The sequence below is a fragment of the Mytilinidion resinicola genome, assembly GCF_010093595.1.
Source record: "Mytilinidion resinicola strain CBS 304.34 unplaced genomic scaffold BDZ99scaffold_14, whole genome shotgun sequence".
In the NCBI taxonomy this organism is placed as follows: domain Eukaryota; kingdom Fungi; phylum Ascomycota; class Dothideomycetes; order Mytilinidiales; family Mytilinidiaceae; genus Mytilinidion; species Mytilinidion resinicola.
This window is the reverse complement of record NW_022985450.1, coordinates 86,166-113,039: the sequence shown is the minus strand read 5'-3', so window position 1 is coordinate 113,039 and position 26,874 is coordinate 86,166. Positions and strand designations below refer to the sequence as shown.

At 51.6% G+C, this 26,874-nt stretch overlaps 11 protein-coding genes across 11 annotated transcripts; 4 read left to right on the top strand and 7 right to left on the bottom strand.

Annotated features, from left to right (window-relative positions):
- Nucleotides 1–1,290: 1,290 nt before the first annotated feature.
- BDZ99DRAFT_337896 (uncharacterized protein) lies at nt 1,291–1,461 on the top strand (the record flags this gene model as incomplete). Its single annotated transcript, XM_033714326.1, has 1 exon — nt 1,291–1,461. A coding segment is annotated over one exon (171 nt), but the record flags the coding sequence as incomplete, so codon positions are not given.
- On the top strand, nt 1,437–3,851 carry BDZ99DRAFT_465054 (uncharacterized protein). Its single transcript, XM_033720457.1, has 3 exons — nt 1,437–1,456; nt 1,520–2,127; nt 2,176–3,851. The coding sequence occupies exons 2-3, from the start codon at nt 1,600–1,602 to the stop codon at nt 3,715–3,717; spliced, it is 2,070 nt and encodes a 689-aa protein (XP_033574086.1). The 5' UTR covers nt 1,437–1,456; nt 1,520–1,599; the 3' UTR covers nt 3,718–3,851.
- A 107-nt stretch (nt 3,852–3,958) lies between these two features.
- Nucleotides 3,959–5,045, bottom strand: BDZ99DRAFT_500410 (uncharacterized protein; the record flags this gene model as incomplete). The annotated part of the gene is made up of 3 exons (XM_033723719.1): nt 4,955–5,045; nt 4,713–4,857; nt 3,959–4,660 (listed from the first exon to the last, which is right to left on the bottom strand). Exons 1-3 carry the CDS (start codon nt 5,002–5,004, stop codon nt 3,959–3,961), a joined length of 897 nt encoding a protein of 298 aa, XP_033574085.1. The 5' UTR covers nt 5,005–5,045.
- Nucleotides 5,046–5,595: 550 nt separating this feature from the next.
- BDZ99DRAFT_465052 (uncharacterized protein) lies at nt 5,596–6,599 on the bottom strand. The gene is made up of 2 exons (XM_033720456.1): nt 5,712–6,599; nt 5,596–5,656 (listed from the first exon to the last, which is right to left on the bottom strand). The coding sequence occupies exon 1, from the start codon at nt 6,572–6,574 to the stop codon at nt 5,807–5,809; it is 768 nt and encodes a 255-aa protein (XP_033574084.1). The 5' UTR covers nt 6,575–6,599; the 3' UTR covers nt 5,596–5,656; nt 5,712–5,806.
- Nucleotides 6,600–6,819: 220 nt separating this feature from the next.
- Nucleotides 6,820–8,101, bottom strand: BDZ99DRAFT_510177 (NAD(P)-binding protein). The gene is made up of 3 exons (XM_033724458.1): nt 7,993–8,101; nt 7,616–7,947; nt 6,820–7,579 (listed from the first exon to the last, which is right to left on the bottom strand). The coding sequence occupies exons 1-3, from the start codon at nt 8,066–8,068 to the stop codon at nt 6,986–6,988; spliced, it is 1,002 nt and encodes a 333-aa protein (XP_033574083.1). The 5' UTR covers nt 8,069–8,101; the 3' UTR covers nt 6,820–6,985.
- Nucleotides 8,102–8,533: 432 nt separating this feature from the next.
- BDZ99DRAFT_522750 (uncharacterized protein) lies at nt 8,534–10,128 on the bottom strand (the record flags this gene model as incomplete). Its single annotated transcript, XM_033725725.1, has 6 exons — nt 8,534–8,845; nt 8,902–9,186; nt 9,249–9,673; nt 9,732–9,883; nt 9,937–10,015; nt 10,086–10,128. 6 exons carry the CDS (start codon nt 10,126–10,128, stop codon nt 8,534–8,536), a joined length of 1,296 nt encoding a protein of 431 aa, XP_033574082.1.
- Nucleotides 10,129–11,404: 1,276 nt separating this feature from the next.
- BDZ99DRAFT_522749 (uncharacterized protein) lies at nt 11,405–15,029 on the top strand (the record flags this gene model as incomplete). The annotated part of the gene is made up of 11 exons (XM_033725724.1): nt 11,405–11,482; nt 11,546–11,848; nt 11,897–11,989; nt 12,049–12,141; nt 12,221–12,377; nt 12,430–12,692; nt 12,742–12,828; nt 12,884–13,252; nt 13,321–13,793; nt 13,854–14,646; nt 14,697–15,029. 11 exons carry the CDS (start codon nt 11,405–11,407, stop codon nt 15,027–15,029), a joined length of 3,042 nt encoding a protein of 1,013 aa, XP_033574081.1.
- A 982-nt stretch (nt 15,030–16,011) lies between these two features.
- On the bottom strand, nt 16,012–16,718 carry BDZ99DRAFT_522748 (uncharacterized protein; the record flags this gene model as incomplete). The annotated part of the gene is made up of 2 exons (XM_033725723.1): nt 16,012–16,541; nt 16,676–16,718. 2 exons carry the CDS (start codon nt 16,716–16,718, stop codon nt 16,012–16,014), a joined length of 573 nt encoding a protein of 190 aa, XP_033574080.1.
- Nucleotides 16,719–18,756: 2,038 nt separating this feature from the next.
- On the bottom strand, nt 18,757–20,552 carry BDZ99DRAFT_392571 (MFS general substrate transporter; the record flags this gene model as incomplete). The annotated part of the gene is made up of 4 exons (XM_033715794.1): nt 18,757–19,818; nt 19,869–20,013; nt 20,065–20,347; nt 20,399–20,552. 4 exons carry the CDS (start codon nt 20,550–20,552, stop codon nt 18,757–18,759), a joined length of 1,644 nt encoding a protein of 547 aa, XP_033574079.1.
- Nucleotides 20,553–22,239: 1,687 nt separating this feature from the next.
- On the top strand, nt 22,240–24,068 carry BDZ99DRAFT_573011 (uncharacterized protein; the record flags this gene model as incomplete). The annotated part of the gene is made up of 3 exons (XM_033728253.1): nt 22,240–22,341; nt 22,394–23,510; nt 23,566–24,068. The coding sequence occupies 3 exons, from the start codon at nt 22,240–22,242 to the stop codon at nt 23,670–23,672; spliced, it is 1,326 nt and encodes a 441-aa protein (XP_033574078.1). The 3' UTR covers nt 23,673–24,068.
- Nucleotides 24,069–25,282: 1,214 nt separating this feature from the next.
- Nucleotides 25,283–26,163, bottom strand: BDZ99DRAFT_348486 (HET-domain-containing protein; the record flags this gene model as incomplete). Its single annotated transcript, XM_033714465.1, has 3 exons — nt 25,283–25,673; nt 25,701–25,934; nt 25,982–26,163. Coding segments are annotated over 3 exons (807 nt in total), but the record flags the coding sequence as incomplete, so codon positions are not given.
- Nucleotides 26,164–26,874: the final 711 nt, after the last annotated feature.

The following is a 26,874-nucleotide window of genomic DNA, read 5'->3' as shown; positions in this document are numbered from 1 at the left end:
ATAGCATGACCACCTACAACGGCATCGATTTTAGCAACCCATGGAATGGCTCTCCAAACTATTCTTACGCATATCCCGGTCCTATGAAGAAGCACCTCAAGGAAACTCAACAGCAAGAGGAAGCAAAGGCGGCTCAGTACGGGCCCCAACCTGTGAATCAGGCGCTCCGCGACTATCAGATGTCCCTTATGATTCTCGAGCACCCTACGAAGAGACAAATCGCCGCAGCTAAACAAATGAACGCACCCCCGGGTTTCTACCCTCCACCTAGTGCTGAGTCAGACGTGCCCGTGTGGAATCAGGGTGCCGCAGATGAGCACAGTCGGAAGAGACTGCATGGAGCCTCTACTGGAGGATTCGATGTTGGGTAAGACCTTTGAGCTCTATTTTGGCTGAATGACACATCGCTAATGTAATCAACTCAGGAACTTCAACACTACTGGCTCCAAGGAAAGCCAACAAGATGAAACCATGACAGGCCAGGAACTTGATTCCAACCATAAAATTGAACCTCTTCAGAGTTCTCAAGATCTAGGCTCTTCCTCTAAACTCGCCCAAGCTGCATCGCAGGGCCCATGGCAAAGGTCTCCCCTACCTACGTCAGGCTTGCGAGTAACTGGAGTCCAGTCCGGAGGCGCCCAACCCCAAGCATTTCAAGACTATGAAACGCAATTGATGCTCCTCGAAGATCAAAACAGGAAACGTCTCCAGATGGCAGGGCACAAACGCGTCAACCTAGATGAAGGCACCCAGAAACGAGGACTAACGCAATATCAAAAGGCTATCCTTGCTAATTACCTATCCCAAAGCGGTAGCTTACCTCCTTCGCGTCGCGAGGAGGAGCCTACTCAACTATCACAAAAGTCAGACACAGATGCCCAATCCCAAAATCATAGGCTAGTGGAGTATACAGAAATGCTCCGGGCTCCTGAGCAAGGAGGCATGAGACCCTATACGATGAATAGACAAGAGCCTGACGCTGCCGTCCAATCCGATGGCCATGAGCAAGGCTATCAAATGCAACTCCGGCTTCTTGAGCAACAAAACAAGAAACGCATGATGGCGGCGCGAGTAGAACCAGTGCACGAGGCCGCGCAGCTCTCCAGCTCGCCGAATGGAGCCATGCTATCCCAAGACTCGAATAATTCAGCGGCTTATAGCGGCAATGCCGAGCCGGGTACTATAGAGTCAATGATTGGAGTTATCGCGATGGAGGGTCACCAATTCCCTAACAGGACGCGGAAGCGTCCATACAGTGACCCCGACAAGCGCACAATCTGTAGGAGTGTCAAACGTGAAGCGTGTACAATATGTCGGAAGAAAAAGCTACGCTGCGATGGCGCGAAGCCCACCTGCGGCACGTGCAACAAACTTGGTCATGGATGTGCCTACGTTGAAGTTCGCCAGAAGGGCGGACCAAAGCGCGGATATGTTAAGAGCTTGGAAACCCGTTTGAGTATGTGCTACCAGCTGTCACTCTTTGATTAACACTTACAGGAGCTAACAATCGCGCTTTTAGAACCGGTCGAAACGCTTCTCAACGGCCAGGATGCGACACCGCAAGGGCAAAACCCGAACCAAATGTTGCCTCCTTTCCAGATGGCAGAATCCCAGTACGAGTGGCGTTACTCACTGGTCAAAAACGACGCCCTGACATCAAAAGACCTCGACGTAGGTCGAGAAGAAACTCCGGACCTGTTCCGTAACTCTACTATCGCCCTCTTCGAGCGTATGCAGACTATAGGGACCGAAACGGAGACTTCCGATGATGAGGATGACGACGAAAGTCAAAAGGATCTGTACCCTGACGAAATGGAATGTGATGAAGTCAAGGAGCAAGACAACGATGTCATTAGTGAGGAAGATGAGGAAATGAATGGCCTTTCTCGCAGAAAACTCGTCCCCGAGCTACCTGGGCTGAGAGCGACGCCTGACACGGATACGGATCACCTTGAGTCATCGGCTATTCTCAAAGCTCCCTCGACATCCGCTGATAATAACGCCGTGCCTGATCAGTCTGAGAAGGCGTTTGAGGAAGCGAAAACGTTTGTTGCGGCCCCTGCGCCGCCAGTACAGCAAAGCCTCATGGACAAATCTGGTGCGCCATTTGGAGCTGACCCTGCAGAGGTAAGACTATCTTTCCAGGCGGTTGACAATATGACTGACAATGACGAGTTCACCGATCTCGACTTCCCGCCGATTGATGGGCCTGATGTGCTTGAAAACTTTGATTTTGACTCCTTTCTCCACGTTGAAGACGCACAGAAATCTTGGCCAGAAGTAGCAGAAATATCGAAAGGGAAGAATCCCACTAGCTTTGGTAGCGCAGCTATATTCGATCCCTCCCAGACTTTGCATATCCGTCGTACCGGTATGCCCGAAGACGACCTCCGCGTAGATACAGACGTAAAAGAAACAGAATTCTCTCCCCTCCTGGCTGGAAATTCCGAAACGCTAGTACCCTACCCGTCTACATCTCATTCAAGTCATGGCAGCAGCTCTGTCGTGTCGTCACCGTTTGACCGTGGCTTTGGCAGTGTGCCGAAAGGGATAGTCGCCCGCAATGGAGGCGGACATACCTATGACTCTGCGATGAGCTCCTCGGCTAGCAACGCTGGCTATTGTGAACCTAGTCCAGAGCGCGAAGCTTGCGCGAAGATGTTCCAATGTTCCTTCTGTCCACGCCGTTTCGTGCAGGCGGATTCCCTCCGCAGCCATCTGAGCTCCCATTCTCACCTTTCCTCTGATGAGAAAAGGGTTCTGCAAGAGGCAGCAAAGAGGAACAAGACTGAGGACGTCGAACTATTAGACGATGATCCGCTTCATTACGCGAAACTCACTAGGGAAGTAACGTCATCTCCCAGGACTGTCTCTTCACCAGGGATGAAGGGGTTCCGCCAACGAGTCCAGAGCTACGTTGAAAAGGGGAAAGGTGCGAACAAAAGAGTGGCGTCTGGCTTCTCCGACGTGATGGATCCAACACCTCAAGAGCCCGTTCCCCAACCCGTCTTTGGTCAAGTCAAATATGACCGTCTAAAACTTACCCCGAGTGAGCCGCCTGTAAGCCACGAACCGAATACTGTTTTCGCCACCGCACGTGCAGCCGAGCTAGTTCAGAACGTGGGGACCAGCAGCGGAGCTCTTGCCGGGAACGTGGCGCCGTTCAAGCCTCACACGGAAAGCCCTTCAACCGTGGAAAAGAGCACATCGGCCCATCCCCAGCACCAGAGCTTCGACGCCAGCGTTCTCTCAGAGCAAGAATTCGGCATGGAGGACAGCGGTCTACGCGACTTGAATATCGACGACCGCAACCTTTCTGGCTCTAACGAGGACCCTGGGTCGATACGATATGATCGCCGGGTATTGACGCCTGTGAGGCTGGATGAGATTGCTGGGGTTCGCGGGGAAGAGGTGGAGAAGGATGGGAAGGGGAAGAAGAGGATGGCGGAGCTGGAGGTAGAGGAAAGCTCTGTCTTTGAGGGTGGTCTCAAACGACGGAGAATTGATACTGAAGGAGACCAGGAGAGTGGGGATAAGATGGTGGTGACGGAACGCGATTTGGTCAAAGACTGCGGACAGGGCGTGCTTGGGCCTGTATTGGCGTACTCTCGCGGGAGTATGACTGTTGGAGATGAAACGGGATATGGAGAAGAGGAAGAAGAGGATATTGTGGACGTGCTTTTGGGTAGGTGGACGGTTTTGCCAAAGGAGGTGTAAAGGCTTGAGTAAGGAGATAGGAGTTTGGGATTTTAAGGGAACAGGTCTGAGCCATTTCGCATCATTTACCTATGCTCAATAACGAAGAACAAAACTCTGCTGGTTGTAGCGAATCATGATAAAGTCATTAACCCTTTTATCATTGCTGAAACATTACTACCAGACATTACGATTACACATTAAACATTACCACTGCCACCATCTCACCTCTCACCCCTCACTCCTCCCCTTAAGCCCCCCTCTACCTCCCCAGCCCAAAACCCCTCCTCCTCCCAAATCCACACCCCTTCTTCCCTCCCTCCCTATTCCCAATACCCTCCCCACACCTCCAACAAACCCCCGCCTCCCCCCAACCCGCCACCACCCACCTCCCACACCCCCCGCACGCCCCCAACGTCCCCCCCCTCGGCCTCTCCTTCCACGCTCTCCTCGCCTCACCCGCAACATCTACGCCCAGCCGCGGAAATCGCACCAATAACTCCTTCAACATCACCCTCACCTCCAAACTGGACTCTTGAAGCAGCACAGCGCGGTGTGCGTAGATCTGGCGCGCGATGGCGAGGCTCATAGGATCCAGCGCCGGCGATGGGGACGAGGAAGCGGAGGAAGGTAGGCGGAGGAGGGTGTAGTGGAGCTCTATCGCTGTGAACCACGCGGGGGTAGGGAAATGGGAGGAAGGGGGGGTTGAGGCGAGGGTGAAATTCGTAGCGCAGAGGGTTTGGAGGGTGGGGATGGCGTAGGTGGTTGCGAGGGCGTGGAGGCGGATGTGGAAGAGTAGGGCGGTTGCGGGGGGGTCTGGGTCTGCGAGTTCGATTGGGGATGAGCTGCGTGAGCTGGATGGGGACGTGGGGATGCTGTAGCATCCGCTGTACAGGTACTCCAACATAGCGAGGAAGGCGGTGGGGTCGTCGTCGTGGATGTCAATTTGGGGGGTCCATCGTTGCTGTGGGCTATGTGTGAGTTCACGTGATGAGTTGAGCGAGGGGAGGGCGGACCTGGATCTCGTCGTCGAAGAAGGTTGCGAAGAAATGCGATTGTGCGCTCAGGATCAGCTTGTGCGCGTGGAGAGAGTATACGGGCTCGGAGGAGGCGTCGAGGAGGCGGAGGGTCACGTCAGAGAAGTGGGGAGAGTTGTGGAAACTGGGTGGATTTAGCAATGGCCATGGAACAAGTCATGGCGTTTATTCGGCGGCAGTTGACGTTCGAGATTGACTTTTCTTTCAGAGGTTGAACGAACCTTGCGAGACCGCTCATGAAGGTCTCCGTCCGCGGTCTTGAAGATTCCATTTCAATTGGAGGTTAGGGTTTGGGGTTCTTGCTCATTGTGGATGGTGGAATAATGATTAGCCTCGTAGTATATACCGAATGTGGACGAGTGCTGAATTATTTGAGCTTGCTGCTGCCTTGCTCTATGATTTCCGAGAACCCCGATCCTTTCAATAACAGATCAGGCAACAGCATTTTGGACCTCGCCACCTTGAGCTCTAATTGAGAACTTCCTCGGTAAATCTATTGGTATACCATTAGCTAATCTTGATTTGCGTACCCTGTCCTGCCGCTGTTTGTGGTGGCTCAAGTTGTTTTCAGTATATTGAAAGAGATGGAAGTCAGTCATTTTGAACGACTGATAAACCCGTTCAGTCACCTCAGACAACGTCGAATTAGTGTACACAGACTAGGAATATGGTCTAACGCGCTACGCTTCGTCAATATGGTGAGGCACCCCAAGCAGTGGCAGAAGAGTGGAAGGCTCCGATGAGTCGGGTGTCACGTGGTACTGGATAGTGTGAAAACCATGAAGTTGTATTTGTAAAGAACCATTCCCATTGGTAGAAAACCATTCCTATTGGTTATCGGTGACGCATCCAACCGAGTACCCCCGGAGGTCCACCTAATCCAACAGGCGGACGGCCTCAGAAGCTCGCCGGGGGAAACCCGGCTGCATTTTGTTAGTAAATTAGATCCAGCGAGAAGAGGTGCTATATTTGACTCACGGGGTCCTCCACGTGGTGGTCCTCCTGGTGGTCCAAACACAGTAGGTTTGTTCTAGAAATGGTCAGTCATATTTAAGTGAAGCGATTGATCCCCATCATAGCCGATCATCTACCTTCCGCTCTGCCAGCCAGTTGTCAAGGCCCCAGCTCTCGATCTGGTGTTCAGTTTGGCTCCTCAGACTCTTTCCCCATCCTCCCAGATCGTCGTCGTCAGGTTGCTTGTACGGCTTGCAGACAACCGTGTCGCCGTAGTGGCGCCATCCGCACTTCCAGCAACGTTGGGGTCTATATCTGGCTTGCTTCTTCAACTTGAGATACTTGACCGTGCCTCCCTTCTTCTGCGGCAAGCGGTTCGCGACGATGGGGTTGAGGAGCTCGCTGATTAGCCGGCTTGGAATGATACACTGCTGGTTGCGGGTGCGCAGAAGTTCGACACGCTCCCGCTCGTACTGCTTGTGGACGAATGGCATCTCAGCGCCAATAACCGGGTGGACGCCTGCAAGCATATGGCAGAACTTCCGGAGCTTTGCAGTCGTGAGGTCGGTGAGTACATCGGAGGGGATGACGTTCAGCAGGATTTGCTGGCGGACTTCGCGCGGGATGCCGAGCAGGTGAGCTTGCGGATACCCTTGACCGGCGCGGACACGCTCCTTGACCCGCTCGCTTAACAAGAATGCCATGGTGGACTTCTTCTCATTGTACCTGATCTTGTCGACCCATTGGCGTTGCCGCAGTTTCGTGTAGTGTTTGCCACGGCCCTTGACGCTGCGGTCAATCGTGATTTTGAGCTTTTGCTTGCGGAGCTTCTCTCGAGCTTTGTCGGACTTGTTCTTGCGGCGGCGTGCCTCGGCGCTTCTGGCCATTTTCGAAGCGACGTTGTGTTGTCAGTGCAGGCGGTTGTTGTGGTGAGGTCCGTGGGCGATATTTAAGGGCTGCGACGCGACCTGTCTTGGCGCGCTAACCGCATAACGCTTAGAGTCAAATCGCAGCCTTCCCTCGTCCCATGCCGACGTTTCGGCATCACCAAAAGAGTGTCAAACCGTTACCATGAAGCACTCCTGCCTACCATGTTGGTTCACGAATGAGAGGACCATTCCGTATAAAATTGCCCGACAAGCCCGCAGACTGTTTCAATTAGCTAACTACTTTATTCAAATAGTTAATATTAGGTGTGTTAGCTAGTTTATCTAGAGTATTCTCTAATGCATGAAGTCTTACAGAGAGAATGTAAAACAGTAGCAGGATAGTTCGCATCTCCTAGTATCATTAGTCAATCACGCTTCCTCATCCTTCTTCATCTTCAACGCCTCCTTCAGCCCCCCATCATACCCCGTCCTCCTCATCCAATCCACAACAGACTTCGGCCTCCCCGGATTGACCCCCTCCATAGACCCCCTCTGCCTCCCCTCCGCCTCCAAATCCCGCTCATTAAACTTCCACAAATCCCACCACGCCCCAAAACTCTTCCTAAGCGTCGTCGCCGTCTCATCATCCTCCGCTACCCCCCTTGGCATTCTCTCCTCAGGATCAATATACCCCTTAATCCCCTCAAACCACTCCTCCTTCGTCACATCCCTAAACACCGCCTGCATCCCCGTCGCCTCCTCAAACGCCCCCACCAGCTCCACCCACGTCGTCACAAACGGCGCCCCCGCCACCCTCCTCCCCACACTCTCCCCGGGGTACCTCAGCACCCACTTCACCAACGCCCCATAATCATCCAACGGCATCAGCGGCACACTGCCCTCTCCAATCGGCGCCGCAAACACAAACGTCCCATCCCCCGCCCGTACAGGTCTCAGCAACGACCCTAACATCTCTATATACACGCCCCTCGTAACTACCGTCCACGCCATCTGCGCCGTCGGCTGCGCTTGCAGCTAGCTCGTCAGATGGCCCGCAACCGCATTATGCGCATTCCGAAACCTCTCGTCGTACCCGTGCGCCGCAAGCCGGTTCGGCGCGCCCGAGTAAACGAAATGTTTCACCCCGCTCGCCGCGGCGATTTCGTACGCGCGGATGGTCCAGTAGAGCTCGTCTGGCTCGCGGATGGCGAAGGAGTTGAAGGAGATGAAGGCGGCGTCTTGGTGCTCGAAGATGGCGCGCAGGCCGGCTGTGGTGGTGTAGGAGGCGTGGAGGAGGTGGGTGTTGGGATGAGTGAGGAGGGCTTGGGCAGCTGGTGCGGTGGGGTCGCGGGTTGGGACTGTGATGTTGTAGAGACCTGTAGCGGCGAGGTCTAGGAGTGTTAGGGCTGTTGGGATTGGATATGTGGGAGACTTACGCGTAACGACGGATTTACCTTGCGCACCGGTGCCGCCGAAGACGACGACGTTTTTAGTCTCTTTCGGATCCCACATTGCGGATCTACCTTACTTTGATCGGGCCTTTATGAGCGGGAATAGAGCGACCTACATGTCTTAGGATTGTAAGGTTAGAAGAGACGGAAGAGCGGTGGGCCTGATTACTATTTGCGTGTCTTGTTCTGTGACACTCCGGTGTGATTACTATTTCTCTTTTCCCCACCACCGATATTCATGATCCGCTCATCGGGATTCGGGAAGACTAGTACGAAAATCCCGACTTTGTACTTTGAAACTTAAGTTCCTAGACTAGAGCGGGGCATTTGAAAGCAAGAAAGTTGAAGAGAGCATACAATTGACGACGAACTGATTCAACTTGAGAGCCTATGTCATGCCTTCCCTGAATTTGGAATGAAGTCTGAAGCCGAGAAACGTAAGGCTGTCAATATGATTGTAATTAAAAGTGGGTGTTCGATAAGTCTTGCCAGGGGATTGAAAAGAAGCGTATCTCAAACCTCTAGATTACACACCGCTCTGATGTACCATCTCTCGCTTCTTAATCACTCTCTTGATGCGTCGATAATAGAACCACCACACCACGAACACAGCCACAGTCGTGCAGATGCTGACCAGCCAGAAGACCCAGAAATAGGAGCTGACAAGAAATTCGGGCTTCCCATTGCCAAAATCCCCGAAGTTGAAGAATTGCGTTCCGAAGATCGTGGCTATGGTGGAGGAAGGTAAGAAGAAAAGCGTGACGATGGCGATGATTTTCATGACGCTGCTGTCGCGCTGGACGACGCGGCTGTCTTGTTGTGTGACTAGATTGAAGGACTCGGGGTGTATCAGTAGAGTGCGGATGTAGTTGATGTTGTATGGTCTTGTCTTACCAGGTTGATGATGTTGGACATGCGTTTCTCGAGGCTTTGTAGACGTAGTCGTGTACTTCGGAAGAGTCCGCGGCGATAGCGAATTTCAGCCTTCAAGTTTGAGGCGGATTTGGTAGCTGGATGGCTCAGCTTCTCATCATATGTCGCTGCCATATCTTCTAGCGTCAGAAGCATCGCGTCAACTCCTTCATTTAGATAGATGATGGCTTTAGCGACCGTGTGGAGAGAGACGAAATCCACGTGATCTGCCGCTTGCCCTGGACGTTCTGCACTTGTCAAAATAGTCTGTTAGTTGATTAGTTAGCTATAAATCGACTGAACAAAATTATAAATATATATCGGCGTACATGTTCAATAGTGCCGAATGCCTCTGAGAGGTTCCAGGCGGAATGGTCGAGCTGGAAAAATAATTCTTCAACGACCATGGTGAGGATAGTGTACGGATCATTCAGGAACCTTTCCCAAAGTTGCCCTTGTAACAATCTATTACACCTTTGCTTGAGTGAGTCTGGAGCTCCGAAGCATATGAGGGTCACGGGATCTGGAAGGGCTCGAGTTGTAGTAGAGCTGGATGAGCTTCCATTGATAGAGATATTGCCGGAGACCCGCGGTACACGTTTGAACAAGTAGCCTGAACGTAGCCAGCTATAATCTGCTTGTCTAAGTGCGATGGTGTTAGGGATGACGTTCACGATCTCGCACTTATCGGGGTTGCCTGGAGACCTCGTGCGGTCGATGTGAATGTTTTTACACAGAAAATGGAGCCATGAACCTAGATAAGTTGAGCAACGTCCCAAAGCACTTCTTGAGTGGTGTCGCAATCGACTTACAGGTCGCGCCATCATTCCATTCATACGTGCCGAAAGCTTGCGTCACAGAGTATTTCCTTTCCAGAATAAAGGAATTGGGAAAGTCATAATATTTGAATAGTGATGGTAGACCTCTCGTCTCATAGTTGAGATGTATATCCAGTGGTGCAAATCTGGATCATGTAAATTAGCCTCTGCCGCGGACGTTTCATGAATTTGAGCATACATCACCGTCAAGTCGCATGGAGGGAGGCCTCCCAGCGCAGACACCTGTTGCAAACTATGATACTGCCCGACTTCAACTCCTTCATAGACATGTTAGCATTGGCGAGGTGTATAAACTAAACTATTCTGGGCTGTGAGCAGAATTCCTACCTTGACTCCATTGGAACACATCCAGAGCCAGATCATCAGACATCTGGACATTTCTGTTGCCACTATATAGTGTAGCGAGCTCTGTTCCATTCTCCGTGACGGTGCTCATACCGCCAACCAATAAGACGGCATGGGAAGTGGGCGTGTAGTGGAGGCATCTCGTCATGAACAGTTCCCTTACAGACGAAAATGAAGTCTGACGCCAAGCCGGTAAAAGAAACCTCGCTACGAAGGGTACATTCCTTGCGGACCCAGTTTCAGTCGCTGGGGGTAGCCAGCGTACTGGAATAGATACTCCGCATGTGCTAGGAGCTTTGGGCTCGAATGCAAGCCACCAGACTCTGCTTCACGGCTAATCATTGCCTTCAAAGGAGGGCCCAGACACTAGCCTGCACTCAGATACAGCGAGGCTGGCGAGTGGGAACGAAGGACACTATGCAAGCGTGGTGATGTGGGATGGGTGCAGGAAGGCTGAGGTTGAGGTGATGGTAAAAGTATAGTGCTAGGCCGGACTGAGACAAGCGCCCTTTTGCGGACAAGGTTCCTCGACCGCCTCCCCACCTCCTCCCCGACCATCTAGACACGATGCAACCCTTCAGCCTTGCCAGGAACATCGCCATCAACCGTTTAACCTCCTCGTGTGTGGATTCCAGTGATGGAGGGGCATTGCCTTTGCACCATACAGTTCTTGGACTAGTCGTGCTCCGGCGGACTCCTCAAAGGAACTCCTAACTTAAGATTTGCGCCGAGCTTCACTTTGAAAATAACACATTCAGAAGGATATGAATAACAATATATGATATTTGGGGCTGTGTGAGCTTGCTCGCGGACTACAGGATGAATCGGCATGGGGGTGCCTGATAAGTACACGGAAGGTCTGCATTGTGGCTTCGTTCTCCAGCCGAGAAGCCGATAGCCCTCGTGTAATGGGCCATAAAGGGCGAGGTCATACGACAGTGATAGGAAGCGTGATAGGTAGGAGCAAGCATTGCACGGGCTCTGCATTTCTAGGTTTGCACTCTTCGACCCGAAATGCAACCTAAAATAAAACTCAGCCTGATGCAGAATTCCGCATTTTATCACAATCAGTCCATCCACTCACATTCCGTGCATGAGGTACCAATAGCAGTACTCCGCCCCCGCCTTTGGCATGGAGATATCAAAATAAGAAGAAACGGGTGTGATGGCATATATCAAGAGCCGAGTTGCGCGACAGCCCTCCAATTCTGCCGCGCCTTCAGGTCCATCTTTTATCGGTGTCTAACGCACCACTATCTCAGAGTTGACGAAAATTTCGACCAATTCTTGCTGTTTCTATCATGGCTGACTCAAGAATACCCCATGGAGGTGGGTATCTCCCCGGCCATGTTTCACCGGTCTCATCAAACACGGCTCCTGTAAGTTAACAGTCTTTACACCATCCGTGACGAATCGAGAGAGTCTAACATTGCTTTCTATAGGCTCACGGTGGAGACTTCGATCCTGCAAACAGAAATGCCCAAACACAGCCTCACTCGAGCATGAGCTCTTACCCGCCTCCTCAGCCATCACAAGCCCAATATCAAAATAGCTATGTTGCGCCAACTTCAAACACGCAATTTGCTCCCACGAGCCCTCCCCAGTCACAAGGCCACCCTATGTACGGCAGTCCATATCCCACATCAAACACGTATCAAAGCCCGCCACTTTCTGGCCAACAGTTTCCATATCAGTCCCCATATCCCGCTTACACTCAATACGGCGCGAACAATTACTATCAGAACGTGAGTTCCCTGGGATTCTTTGGAAGAAGTCCTCCTCATCAGGTCTAGCAATATCCACCGAGTCAAATGCTTTATATGGGAACTCCGCAAACGGTTCAAGCCGCGCCGGTAGCACCCAAGAGAGAAGGTCGCTGGGTAAAGGTAGGGGCAAAGGCATTCAACGGAGTTTTTCGTTGAGTATCTATTGATGGTTTGACCAGATGTTCCGACGAAGGGGTGATGATGCCGAGAAAGGTACTTTCATTAATACGGCAGAAAGGGCGGTGTCAGATGAGCAGTATGACTCTTACGGTGTATGTCTCCTCAAATATTATCTTATTATTCAGTACTGCCCTTGAATTATTTATCATGTTCTAACTCGTGCACGCCTAGCCGAAGCGTGAAATTCCGCTGAAAGGGTACCTTCACATCTTCAGCGGCAAAAGCTCCATCCAATTCAAACATCCTCACTTCTATAAACCATCCCAATGGGTATATGGCGGGACGACAACTTACCGAAACAAGGACTCTATGTTGAGATTCCGGGAAGGTTCGAGGCTTCTACTCGAATACGATCATCGCTGCTAACCATATGACCCAAGGCAAGCTCGATGACAGATACATTTCTCCGTTCAATGGCCGTACGGAAAAACTCACTGTGCAAGCGGTAGACACTATCTATGATGATTCGTCTAGCCATGCAACATGGAACCGTACTTTCGTTCGCAACATCAGCCCCTTCCATCTACGTATTGCCAATTGGCCTGCAAGTCACATCCCATATGACGCGGAAAAGGTGACGAAGGCACAATTAGCTCTCGCATTACTGAAATACCTACCTGCTGCGATGGCTCTGATACTAGTGGTATGTCTAAGAGAAACCATTGTGGAATACATCTAACTAACAGCTGTAGATCAGTTTCCCAGGAAATGTGGAAGGCGAAGTTCGTAACGGGGGTCGTTACGATTGCTTTCCCTACAAATTCCACGGCTACTCCAAGGTATGTTTTGCATGATGCCTTTCATCTTGATCAATGGGTTCTGACCGTATCTTAGGTGGCACGAAATTTACTCGAAGAAAAAGCGGCGAAAAAGCACACAGACCATGCACCTCAAAAGACAAATCCGGTCTCTAATCGTCTTTTACATCCACGCTACCTTTGTGTGATTCGAGACCTAGCCTCACCCACCTTCGGTGAGGTTGATAGAGTGTCTGTGGATGATTGGATCGCCGAGAACCAATCCAGCAAGGGGCCGTTGCCATACCTTTTCATATCCTACTTTACCGGCCAGTTTCCGAGCGAATCTCAGAGCCACTGTCAATTGCTTCTTGACATCGCTGAGACTGCCGCTCGAGCCGAAGGTCTCTCGGCCTTTTGGATCGGCTGTTCCTGTATGCCAGATCCTGATCAGGTTCAGGACGACGTACGTTCCCCACTATTCCAGGAAGACGTTTAGCTAGGATACACAATCTGGTACTAACTCCGCTGTAGGTCTTCCGTCTTAGCGATGTCATTCGTGGAGCCAAGGCAGTAGCAATCATTGTCGGACCTCACGCGAACCACGACCCTCGAATTCCCTTGCCAACGAGAGACAGCATGTTACGACAGTGGGGGGAGCGCCTCTGGACATTTCCGGAAGTGCTCCTCAGTCCCGCTGGCAAACCTATCGTAGTCTACACTGCAGCTGATTTAGAAAGAGGCTACTCGTCTCCGCTTGTCCTAGAAAAAAACCAACTCGCGCCATTAGTTTGGAAGGACCAAAACGCATCTCGGCAGCTCATCGACCATTACGAGGGCAATCTCATCCTCAGCAGGCTAGAGTTAGTCACACTCGGCTTGCAGTGTCTGTATTCACGACAGCACGGCAAATACATGGAGGGAGATCACTCATATGCTTTGATGGGACTCCTTCGAGTGCGACCGGAAGTGGATCGGACGGATAGTGATTTTCAGGCCTTTGCAAGGTATTCAAACACTGCCAGGCTCGAAACCCTAGACTGTACTAATAGAATCGCTTCGTATAGACTTTCCCTCGCAAATGATAGCGATCTCCTCCTCGAACGCCTAGCTTGCATCTTACCTAAGAATCCAACGCAGGCATGGCACAACATGGACGATGCATACGAAGTCAATCTCTGGGACATATACCCAACGTGCCAGATCGCTGGGATCGGCGAAGACAATACAATCATCGTAGACGGTGCCCGAGGCGCGAACGTCCGCTGGAAGTCCTTCGCCTCGGTGAACGTCCGCCGTCGCTGGTCTTGGACTCGATTACTCGTCCGGCTCATGCTTCACACTGCATCGCTCGCCGTGCTTATTGGTGGTATCCTGCTCTGGATTGCCCATCGGCTCAAAAAGGAAGAGCATTGGCTCGCGAACAAATACACGCTTCCATTTGCCATTGATTCTGATGACCGCGAACAAAGAACATTTGAACTGATTCGGTACTTGGTACGGCTCATCATAGATGACCGCGTCATCAAAGGCTGGGGTATCGTTTTCGTTCTCTACTCCGTGCCGATGTTGCTCGTGGCTCCAAAACTCATCCACACGCTGTATGGGGGCAAGCTATGGAATACTCAGCCTTGGCTCTTTGGCTTCGAGGGATATCTCCCAGTCGACCAAATCGAAGTTCTCATCTTTGGAGATCGAAAATGTCGACTCCGATGGCATCCCTTCGGCTCTCCGCTCTCACGCCATGAAGTTGACAACGAGTACGAGGATGGCCATTGCATCCCTGTTGACCCGACCACGCATGCAGATGTGCGGGATCTGGTTGAGAGAGCGAAGAAGAGTCAATTGGGGGAACAAAAGGTATCTTCCTCAGCCCTACGGACCTTCTTCATACACTAAAGTTAATCTAGATCTTCACTCTCGTCGACACGAACACCATGACAGTCACGCTCTTCGAAGCCGCTCGGCCTCCCGTTTGCTTCCTGCTTCTCGGCAGCGAAGGCGGCATGCAACGCGCTGTCGGCTGCAGCTACGACTGGACGAGTGGGACCCTATACCGCGAAACTGTGTTGCGCATGGAGACGTCGTGCAAAGATAAGATGGATCTAGTGTCACGGGCTAGGATATCACTAGAGAAGAAGACGAAGGGTCCAAAACCCAGTCCTGCTCCGCCGAAGCCGAAAGGTATCAGGCGGAGGTCTGGGAAACCATCTCCACCCTCTGTTTCTACGCGGACGTTGTAGGTGATTCGTGCTTCTTAGAAGGTAGAGGAATGTCGCTTCTGTCTCGAGTTTTACGCGCAGATATTTTACGTCAACAATACTAAACTCTATCTCTTCCACTCGACTGAAGCCACATTATTACGATGTTTTCGATCGAGTTCGGATCCCACATTGCGGATCTACTTCACTTGCCTTGATCGAGTCTTCATGAGTGGGAGTAAAGCGGCCTACATGTGTGAGGAACATAAGGCTAGAAGGGACGTAAGAGCAGTCGGCCTGATTACTATATATGTCTCTTGTTCTGTGATACTCCGGTATGATTACTATCTCTCTTTTCTCCACCACCGATATTCACCATCCGCTCATCGGGATTCGGGAAGACTAGTGCTGGATACCGATTTTGTACTATGAAGTTCAATCTGACTATTAACAGTCGAATTTCGAGAAAAGAGCGGTGGCAATTGAGTGCAAGGAAAGTGAAAGGAGCATACAATTGAAGACGATCTGATTCGACCCGATAGCCTATGTCTGGCCCTGCCTGAAGCGGGAACGAAAGTTGAGGCGAAGAAGCATGACTTGTGCTAGGCCGAAAATTGAATCGCATGAATTCTAAAGAATTAGGGTTGACCAAGAGGTCTCGACATTCGTGTAGTGGGGCTTCAATCACGCACTCCCCTTTGGATGACCATGCAAGCGGCCATGGGTTTTATCCCTAGTCCGAGAGTCGACGGCGTTTCAGCTGTTATTCACACGGCCTTGGATACTGAATCCAAAAACTCACTCGTAGCATCACCAAACATGACCCAGAGGCTAGTTGCAAACGGAATACCCTTTCGAACCTCCAGAAGTAGCAAACAACCGATTCCCAAAGCAGAAACCACCAATTTTCTCCTCCCCCTCCCCAACAGCCAACAGCCAACACCCAGCGTCCGCTCCCCTTTCCTCCACAAGGTACCCCTCCTCTATATATTTTGCCTCCTTCGACGCCATCTCTCCGCCCTAATCAAACCATCTCCCTAACAGCCAACCTCTTATTCTTCTGCCCCGTCAACGCCTTCGCCGCATTGTCATTCGGACTCGCATCCCCAAACCCACACCCCCCATCCCTCTCCTGCGCCACAATCGCACCGGCACACTTGCCCGTATTAAACCCACAGCACCCATTCGCGCAATCGGCATCCGACGTACACGGGCCCGTGATGAACTGCTTCCCCGCCTTGTTTCCCGCGCCGTTACCACCGGTAGCCGCGGGAGCGGGCGCGGGAGTTGCGGCCACCGTAGCTGCGGGCGCGGCGGTGGCGGAGACGGAGACGGCTATGGGCGATGGACTTTGCCCTCGCAGGGCTGCGGCGGCGTTACCGTTGGGTGTCGCATCGCCGAACCCGCACCCGCCGTCGCGCGTGAGGGCGATGATGGCGCCGGCGCATTTGCCGCTATTGAAGCCGCAGCAACCGGAGGCGCAGTCGGCGTCGGAGGCGCAGGGGCCCGTGATGAATTGGGTGCCGGTGCCTTGGGTGAGGGCGGGGAGGGAGACTGGGGGGTGTTAGAGTGGAAATGGGTAGATGGGTGATTGGATGGGTGTATTGGGGGTAAGGATGGGTGCAAGGTATAGAAGGGGGTTTGAAGATGGAAGAGAGGAAGGAATGTAGATAGTGAGGTAGACATACGGTTGAGAAGCACAAAGGCCGCGGTCATGAATTTATACCCCATTTCGAATAAAGTAATCGGATTGGAAGAGGACAAAATTTTATTGAGAGTCACAGACCCAAAAGAGCGTGATAGAAGATATAAAGGATAGACTTGAGATCAACTCAAAGGAATGTAGAGAATTACAAATGTGATGGAAAGAAACTGTTCGAAGCTGCTGAATGCTCTCTCCCAGCGCCATCCTCAGGCTATTATATAAAGATATTTGCCTTGTGGGGCCTAAACTAAGGGAGCAACGCCCGGATTTGCCTGGCCGGTAAGTGGAAACCCCGCTGTCTCGGTACGTAAGGCTGGTTTGGGTCTGTATACACGCTGAGACGGGAACTGGCTCAAGTCCCAAACGGGCCGGGCGGCGCGCGGGCGCCAGCGTGGTATTCTGTGAGACTGTGGGCGCGTGGATCGGATGTAACGGTTGTTGCTGGCCCCGAAATGAGTGCAATTTTGCGGCAAAGCCATGATCATGAAGTTAAAGTCCGAAGAAAAGAAGTGTTGTAGGAGGAGGGGAAGTTGGGGATTGACGATCGTGAAGCCAGGGGTGCAGACCACCAAAAAACCCAACCTTCACACATCACGACTCACCTTCTAGAAAACTCTCACCTTAACGCCATCTCCCAGGCCCCTAGACCACACAAACACCACATCGCTGTGGATGTTCAGTTTCCCTCCCCCTCCCCAGTCTCTCCCGCTACCCACCGCGCTTCACACGATCTCGGCCATCATGCGTTTCACGCCCGCTTCATGCGCCCCCCTCGTCTCACCCGCTCTACCCACTCACCTCTCGCTCTCCTCTCCCTACTAGACCTACCCAGAACGCATAAGATTCAAATCTGCCAACAACCTTACCGTGGGCCGTTTTGCTAATCCCCCAGTTTCGGCCTTCCGCCGGCCTGATGCCGATTAGCACGGTGAATGGATGCCGCGGGCCTGAGGCGCGGAAACGCTGATCGCCGACTCTGACGAGGCGTGTTGCAGGATAGCTCGCGCACTCGCCGGTCGCAGATGGGTGAAGAGGGAAGGTGGGGGGGTGGGGGGGTGGGTTGTATGGTGCTGCGTAGTTTGGGGAGGGGGTTTGGGAGGGGGTTTAGAGGCTCGATCCTTCAAGGAGTTTAGTGTACCAGGTTGGGTTAGACGGTGGGAAGTGGTGAATAGTGTACATCTGCAATTGGAGCCGTTGGCTTATTCTACGCTTCGCCCAACATCTCATCCGCAGCACTTCGAGCCATGCTGTCATGGAACAGCTAGTTTGATATCCCAATGTGCACCCAAGAAATTTCCTTTCCCGTTCAGGGAACTGAGCTGCTCGCGCTCAAACCTGAGCTGTGGCTGTGCTGGGGTGAGCACATCCTGAGTCGAGACTGAACAGCTCGTTGAGAGCGTACAGCTCAGCTGACGTGGGCCGCTACCTCGGCCAACCCCGCTTGGCACCCTAAAAACCTCACCCGACCTCCTTCTTTCTACACTAATACCTCGTCTAACCTGCCTTGTAATATATTAAGAACGCATTCACCTTACCTTAGGTAGGCAGAGAGCAAAGTTTTTAGGTTAGAATGCATTAAGAATACATTTACTTTACTTAAGCAAATAACAAGGTTTTTAGGTTAGAATGCATTAAGAATACGTTAAGAATGCATTTACCTCACCTTACCTAGGCAGATAGTATGGTTTTTAGGCTCGAATGCATTCCTATATACTTCACCTGACCTGCAGGGCAGTTGAGCTGACGTGGCATTTTCTTTGTGGGGTGCCAAGCTAGGTCTGCCGAGGTAAAGGGGCAGGTCAGTCGACCTACGTCCTGTGCAACTTCCTATACAATACTAAGTCTATAGCGTTAAAGCTTGTAACTAATGTAGTCTAACTTCTTTAGACGATGCTATAATTTCCCTGCATAAAGAAAAAAGACGCCGCATTGTGCCCAGGGCGTGTTACCCAAAACGTCCCTTTCGCGCGCCTCTGACAGTAGCATTATACCGCCAAGCGAACCACACTGACAAGTTCACAGTTCATGTAGGATGAGACATTGGCGGCCGCGCAATGCTCCGTCTTAGCCACCAGCAGCAACGACCAGATTTATCTTCTCAAACCTCATCAGCAGTGAGCTCACCGTCACCAACGCTCCCGCCGCCACAACTAGCCCAAATATTTTTCGAATGGTTTCCGCGACAGCCACGATGGCAACATGAATGATGCCTTGATCAGCGGAGGAGAACACTGGAGATATACGACCGGCCAGAGCCGATCGTATATAGTCATCGGGGAACCCCTGACTCGAATCCGCAAAGGCGTTTTTGAGCTCATGAAATCCCAGGTTCTGAAACAGCGATCCTGCAATTGCGAGGGAGATTGAAATGGTGCCAAGCTGCGCGAGGTTGATAAAGCCGATGACTTTCGGCACGTCCTTGGGGGAGGAGACTTTGGCCGTACCGACGGAGTACGCGTTCTGCCAAGCTAAACCAAGCCCTGCCGCTACGAGAATCTCACACCCGTAGATCCGGCCGCTGGATGTAGTTGTGCTAATCGCAAAGAGCAACGCGCCTCCGGCCACGATGAGACCGCCGCCGACAAGGTAGTACAGATTGTATCGGCCGACGACGGGAAGCGAGCCGCCTGCAGCCATCACGAAGAAGATGTAGGTGCAGATGAAAGGCAGAAGGCGGACGGCCGCACGCAGCGCCGAATCGCCCCGGGTAAACTGGAAGAACAGCGGGGTGTAATAGAGTGTGATGGCTTGCGCGGCGCCTGCACCACCGGTGGCAACATATAACAGGACGAGCGTGCGCGATCTGAGAAAATGAACGGGAAAGATCCTGTTCTCGTCGGTTGTAAAGATCGAGAAGGCTTGTTGCACGACGTACGCGATCAGACAAGCCCCGAGCACAACCCAGAGAGCGATGGATTCCGCAGAATTCCAGGCGTATGTCGAACCGCTGAAGCTAAGGGTGGTCGTGAAAATCACGAAGACGGCAGCGTTAAGCATTGCTCCGACCCAGTCGACGCTGGCGAGCTTCTCCTTGTTGGTCAGATCAGGCCGAGGATTGCGCGAGGGAAAGACGAAGATGTATACAGGAGAGAGAATGCCCGCGAGCGGAAGGTTGATATAGAAGGCCTGGACGAGGTCAACACAAGCTTCGATCCGGGGAAAGGGTTCGACCATACCCAACGCCAGGTTGCGTTGCTCACGGAGAGCGCCCCACCAACCACCGGCCCGAGGATGGATCCCACGCCCCAGCTGAGCCCAATCAGAGCATTATATACGGCGGCTTCCGATCTTGTGGTGAACATGGATATGTAGGTCAGAGCACTACGCGCCGTAAGTTATCTGACTAGATTTCACCCCATTTCAATCGCTCACCCGAGATACATCCCTGCTCCACCAATACCCGCGATCACTCGACCGACGATCAAGGAACTGGAAGTGGGTGCAGCACCGCAGAGGGCACTACCAACCTCGAACACGAAAACGCTTAGTATAAGTAGGACCTTCACGTTGAACAGTCCATATGCTCGGGTGAACGTCAGGATGGTCGCAGCAGATGCCATTGGGAATCCAAGGCCAATCCATTGCAGGTTCTCAATATGTCCCAAGTCTTCGTAGACTTGCGCTTGGACATCAGCGGCAATTGTCGTGTCAAGGCCTTTGCGAGTTCAGCGGACGCTCCGTCGAGCCTTGCCAGACGCGCACATACCGTAAAGAAGAGCTCCCAAGTACAACGCAACGCATGTGGAAATCCATTTCCAAGCGGGAATGTCGCATCTGGGGCTGACATTGAGAGCGGCGTTGCTAGGTTGCTCAACGTTCACTCCAGCTTCGCTCGGTGGAGAGTCAGGTCTCTTTTCCATCTTCAGGTTCAACAAACAAGTTTGCGACTGAGATGACACGATGCCGGCCGAAATATGAGTGAAGGGTGACTATCCAATACGGATCTGAAGAGGAGTTGGGTAACAAAAGGTGGGAGATCAGTTGAAGCCCCTTTTATCAGGCCATGGATTCGATTTGAAATCATCATCAATTGGCTACTGGCGACCGCTACCGCAAGCCACCTTGTGTTTAGTATTTACGGCTGAGGTTTTGCGGTCGTGGCCAGTTGTGTACCGGGGACGACAGTAAGGCTAGCTGTGTACCGGGGACCTCAGTAAGGCCTACGCATGGCGCTCATCGTCTGAAGGGCGCTCTCTCAACGAAAATGGGCTGACTGTCGATCGCGCAATGCTTTTCGGCGGAGCCTTAGTAACACCGCTGATGAGACTTCGAACTCGGAACAAGCTCATAACATCATGGCGGAGATATTTCCCGGCCAGTGTCTTTGAAACGGCCACCCGACGACCGTGATTCGTAATTCGAAGTCAACACTAAGCATCTCATGCTCGTCAAGTACATTTAACTACCAAGTGCTATGTGGCTTGAAAGAGGTCTTGCAGACAGCGGAGTGATCATTGGCGTTCACAATGTTGCTCAACGATGCACTCTCAACTCCCAGCGCAACCACTACATCAGCATGAGGCGGGTGATCTGTAACCTCTCCTCGCTCAGACCCACCCATAGCAATACTCCTCCCCGCCGTCACAACCTCAATACCCTCAGCATAAGCACGCAGCGTCCCAAGCCCCCAAGTGTCACCACCCCATGGTGATTCCGACGCCGCTCTGGGTGTTCTACTGGCGTCGCTGCCTCTTGCGCGGGGCGAGTTCTCTCCAAGCATTTGAAGCCGTCACTGCTGCGGCCCGCCTAGGACGCTGTTCTGCCCAGCCTTGAGACTCGAGAAAAGCGTCGGCCTGTGCAACTAGTTCACGTAGAAAACTGGCCTATCTCCAAAGTGATACTCCCACGCCATTGCTGGAGTGCACGCGGCGTACAGTCCCTCTGTAGCAAGAGCCATGTTCCTTGCTTCAACGAGGTCTATCGGATCCTCCTCCTGCTCAGTATTTGCCAAAATAGTTGGTTACTGTACTGAAATCACTGCAATCATGCAGCACAGGTTGAAGCCGACGACGCTCGATGTGAGAAGTCTTCCAATGATGAGGGTTGCCAGAGGCCGGATCGGGCTCAAAGACGACTGTGGAGGGGATTGCGACATGGTGATAGACCCAGTGACAGAGATAGGTGAGGAGGCCAGGGCTGGAAAGGGGGAAGATGTAGGAGCAGGGCGGGGGACAAATCTCAACAGCCACCCTAAAATCCGTCATACAAACAGGGCCTGCTTGCATGCCGAAGAGCAGGCCGCAGCCGGTTCAAACAACTGTCGTGACTTTTAGCTTTATCCACAACAGCCCCTCCACTTGACGACGCTTAGGAACTTGGGCTCGATCTTGACGGGGTGCCAGGGAGGCTCGTTGCCAAGAGACCGCATGTTGAGCCACGACTCCGATCAGTAATCGCTTCAGGTCTCTGATTTGTAACTCGTTCTGTTCTTGGCGCGAATGCGAAGTAGCCATCCCGCCAGCCGGAGGTTATTTCTCAGTACACCGTCCTGTTGACCGAAGCTCTGGATTCCCGGTGAAGAGCATTCTGGGTGAAGAGCCGGGCCCTATGAATCACAAAAATGGATCCCGGGGCAGGGTGGAAGAGAGACAGCCCAAGAAACACAAACCAAAGCGTAAGGTTTCGGAGCTAGACGAGATCGCAGCTAAGGTGGGTAAGCCAGCGCTGGTGCGTGGACACGGGATGCTGATAGTTCACACAGCGGAGACGAACTCAGGCCTGTCGTGCTCAGCGAGCCTTCAGACAACGCAAGGAAGACACCATAACATCTTTGAATGCGCAGATCGCCGGTCTTAACAAGACGATTGAAGGCTTGAACGCATGCTTCCTCACCTTGACTGATGAGTTGGTTGCTTCTGGATGGCTTGAGCACAATCCGCAGGTGACGAAAGCAGTACAGAGAGCGATTGAACGCTTCATCACCATTGTTCGAGTATCACATGTCCCTCAGGAAGACGACCAGACCGTCAGTGATTGCCACAGCTCTGGTTCAATGACCACGGGGTCACTGGCCCCAGAGATTAGTCTTGACAGGCCGCATGACACTGGTACTTCGGAACGTGAAGAGACGGTAGTTCAATCTGTGCGCAACGCTGCGCCATGGGAAGCAGCTAATCAACCATCGGATTTTCAAAGCTTTCCTTGCGAGCTTGTGCCGGCTCACAACAACACAGTCAACTTCATGTCACAGCTGCGGATTCCGGGATCGATGGACCCGCCCAATCCTACCTTTGCCCAAAGGCTGCACTTCCAAGCAATACGGGCCGGTCTACGACTTGTATGCACTGCCGAGGACCGCTCGATGGAGTTCTACCGAGTTTTCAACCGTGTCCTCGATTTCCACACGCGTGAAGGGCTCAGAGCGCTCCTGAACAAGATCTTAAACGACAACTTCAATCAATTGCTTCAGCCGCCACTTGAGAGCGATGTGGACAGGTCATGGTCGGGAGGGTTGTCCTGTGCTTGGTTGAACGCCTCTGACGTTGCCCGATACTTTCGTACGATAGGGATGGATTTTGATGGGTCTCAGGGCATCGTCACCGTCAAAATGCATCCGGGATCCTTCCTGGCGAGACTGCTCAATGCTCAAGGGCTGCCTGCGACAGGTCTCATCACGCTTTGTGGTGACGGTTTGGAGGAATCACCACATCAACAGCCGCCACACGATCTGGCATGTCTCTCCAGCACCGCACACCACTATTTCACAGCAACCGCCCAAGATGCGAGCTGCTTTGGGATATTCGCCAATAATATTGCCTACACCACCCGAAGCCATAACACGTCACATATATCCATTGACGTATCAAGGCTGATACATGGCGAGTACCTGTCCTTCCCGGGCCACAGTGAACACTGGCTAATACTGATTTGAAGAGATCGTGCTCAGGACACGTTGTTTAGACAGGTATCCGGCATTCAATAGAAATGATTTGGATGATGCGCTCGCGAGAGCTGTGATCGAGACGCACAAACTGAAATAGCTCGGATAAACTTACAAGGGCTGCCACTTACAAAATATTCAGCAACGTGACTCGGCGGTACAGACCGGTCACGATGTGGAGGTCTTCGAATGCGAAATACCTCGTCCCATCCTATCCAGCTTCGTAAGCCACCAGACTTTGAGGCTGTGATGGATCACGTTGGGAATTGGTTCGCACCACCTCGATTTCGGCCCGACGACCACTCGACGAAGACTTTGGTCTCGGTACGCTTAAGTTGCACCTGGATGCTCACCACTGGTACTTGTGCACTCATGGTTGGTTGCTTAGGCACCCGTTACCAAAACGGGCTCCACCGCCCTTTTCCTACTGCAGGGACGTTGTGTATTTACAATGCTTCAAATCTGCTGCTCATCCATCTATAATTGACTGTTTCATGCATGCGTGCATCCACCAGCCTGCCTTGTAAACGTGAATGGGTTCAATCTATCCGCCTCACACCTAATGTTCCCGCAGATCAGATCATTTAACGCATGTGACCCAGCAATTCTGGTACCCGGAAAGAGGTCACTCCCTGCCGGATCGATCTCATCGCCACTTCAGAGGTGGCTTAGTGGTCACGCGGATAGCTGAGCCCCGCACTAACTCGGAATAGGAAAAAGGAGTAAAGGAGGTTAACTATTTAAGTAAAAAATTAACTAGATTCTAGTAGTTACTAGTATAGACTTATAGTAGTGGAAGCTAGAGCAGCTAGTAGCATTTATTTATATATTATATTAAGTAGCTAGATAGTGCCGTAAAACTCGTTAGCATCTGTAGTCCTCATATATATACCGTATACAAAAGTAGCAATAGTTTCACTATGATGGTCAGTTGAGCCCAAAAAAATGAAAGGAATTCCTCATCTCTGCCGAATAGAGTGGTAGCAACAGCTTTGGTATTGAGTATGAGCAGGTCTTGCCCAGCAGATTCTTGTGTCTTTCAGTTTGATTGCGAGGTAAGAGAACTCAGTCGAAAACAACGCAAGACAAGTCTAATTCTTCATAAGATGTATTCACATATAAGAATCTCAAACAATAGTAACTTCCTCCTCAGAGCAATCATGGAAGAAAGATTCACCTGCTCCATGAACGAAGAAAAACAAACCAACACGTTGATAAGAGCCTGTCTTTGAGTCGTGTCGAGATGGTGAAATCTTTTAGGATGACCTTTCTTAGAATCATTCCAACCTCTGCCGCGCCACTTCCCCAACATAATCATCCAGATTCCTTCGTTACGAATGTGATCCAGGACGTCCAGAGGGGAATTCCAGTTCAACACTCCAAATCCGTTCTCTATGTCCTGATCTTGTTGGACCAAAGAATAGGCGTTGCTATTTTCCAGCCAAAGATCAGAAAAAAGTAGGACATAGTTCAACTTATGGCTTCCTAAGCCAGTATGGTGTAGCTTTCCCCTAAGGGTTAGGCTGGTGGCAGCAACTTCACTGAAAGGGTTCTTCCCCAGAACCTTAGTTGTAGCGTCTAACACAACTGCTTCAACCTTTAAAGATCGTCCGTCGGTAGCTTCATCAAGACATCCAATTCAATCAATTGTACCATCGCCGGCCGCCCAGCTCCATGATGGGGCTCGACAGATCTGGGTTTCGTAGGAATTGTATCACTATCGTACTTGTCAACCTGAGGATCCACGCAGTACCATAGGAGACCGAGGACTAATGAGTCCCTCCATAAGCCAGCCAAGTACTGGCTTTGAGATTGTGCAGCGATGTCGTGTGCTCGCGCCGATATAGCGGGTAACTTATCAGAAGGATTTGATAACAATCTTCCAGAATATTCCCGGACCGCACCAAACCAAGCTGATACTCCCAACTCCTTGTGCGTCCAAGCCCAAGGAGTATAGAAACCTTCCGTTGCGCTCGTGGCTTCTTCTCTACTCTCAACTCTCACTACAGTCTGACAGCTATAGTGTAACATCGTCTTGCTGAAGTACAGGAGTCGTCGAGATTCCAACAGTTCTTGAAATGTCCAGCCTCGTTTATTCCATCTCCGGCGCTGAATGTCTCAGTAGGACTCCGTAATGTGGGTATCAGCATTAGTCGCTTGAAGATAGAAGTTTCCTGTTAGATCTGGCCTGTGTGATGATCTGAACGAAACCAGCAAAAGAGGCGGAATTGTGCGATCCAGAAACCCCTCATCGCAGGATTCTATTGCTGCTGGGACTAAAGTTATTGTGGCAGAGGCGTAGATTCGACTGATGGAGGCGGACTCTGTTTGCCAATCATTCTCATCACCCTGAATAATACAACTAAAAGGGTGTTAGTGTTGAATCCACGCAGAAGTGCATGCACTCACAGTGCGTCTATCCATATGAACCGGTATCTCAAGGTATAGGTCGCTCTCAGAGCCTCTTGAAGTGTGATTGCGATTTTGTTCGTGTTGATGCTGGTTTTAAGCTCTGCCAATGTCGACTTGTTGAGCTGTAAATGAGATTTCAAGGTGTTCTGCGTGCCCCAGCAATAACTGAGCGCGAGATAGCGCGGTACATCTTGTGAATTTTTGAAGCGTGGGTCGTCTGATGTGATAAGAAGACGAGTCATTTTCCCACTTTCTTTGATTTCAACTAAACGGCGGGGGATGAATGTGTCAAGATCGCAACGTGTGGTGTGTAGTGAACTAGAATCACATTCACTGACCCAGGCTCGCACAATTTCCAGGTTCGGAGCAGAAAGGAACTGCCCAGCAACCGGTCGGCGGTGAATACGCAGGTAGCGGGCTAACGGTGTACCTAGATAGAAGCAAAGTGAGTTGAGAGTGCTTAACCTTGTGTTGACGCGAACTTACGCTTATCAGCCAGTACGTCAAAGTGAATTTGATTAGTTCCGCGATAGACGAAGAATACGTTCATGGATAGCTTGTTGATCCCACGCCATCGCTCACTGCCGTCGAGAAGCTCGTTTTCTGATAGATCTGTGTACTGACACTCATCGCAGGTGTACATCAGCTGATTCATATGCACTTCTTGAGTGCGAGCATTGTCGCATAACCAAATAGCCACCTCATCTGCAAATGTCTCTCTTAGTGTGATCCGTTAGCTCGATAACGCTGCAATTGGAACAGAGCATCTTCTCCTAATGACTAAGAACTAAGTACGCGTTACTACAAAGGTGGCAGCAGGAGTTTTCAATAAATGGCGACCGTATGCCGTGTGAATTAATACTCCATGGGTCCTCACCCGTAGAGTAGTA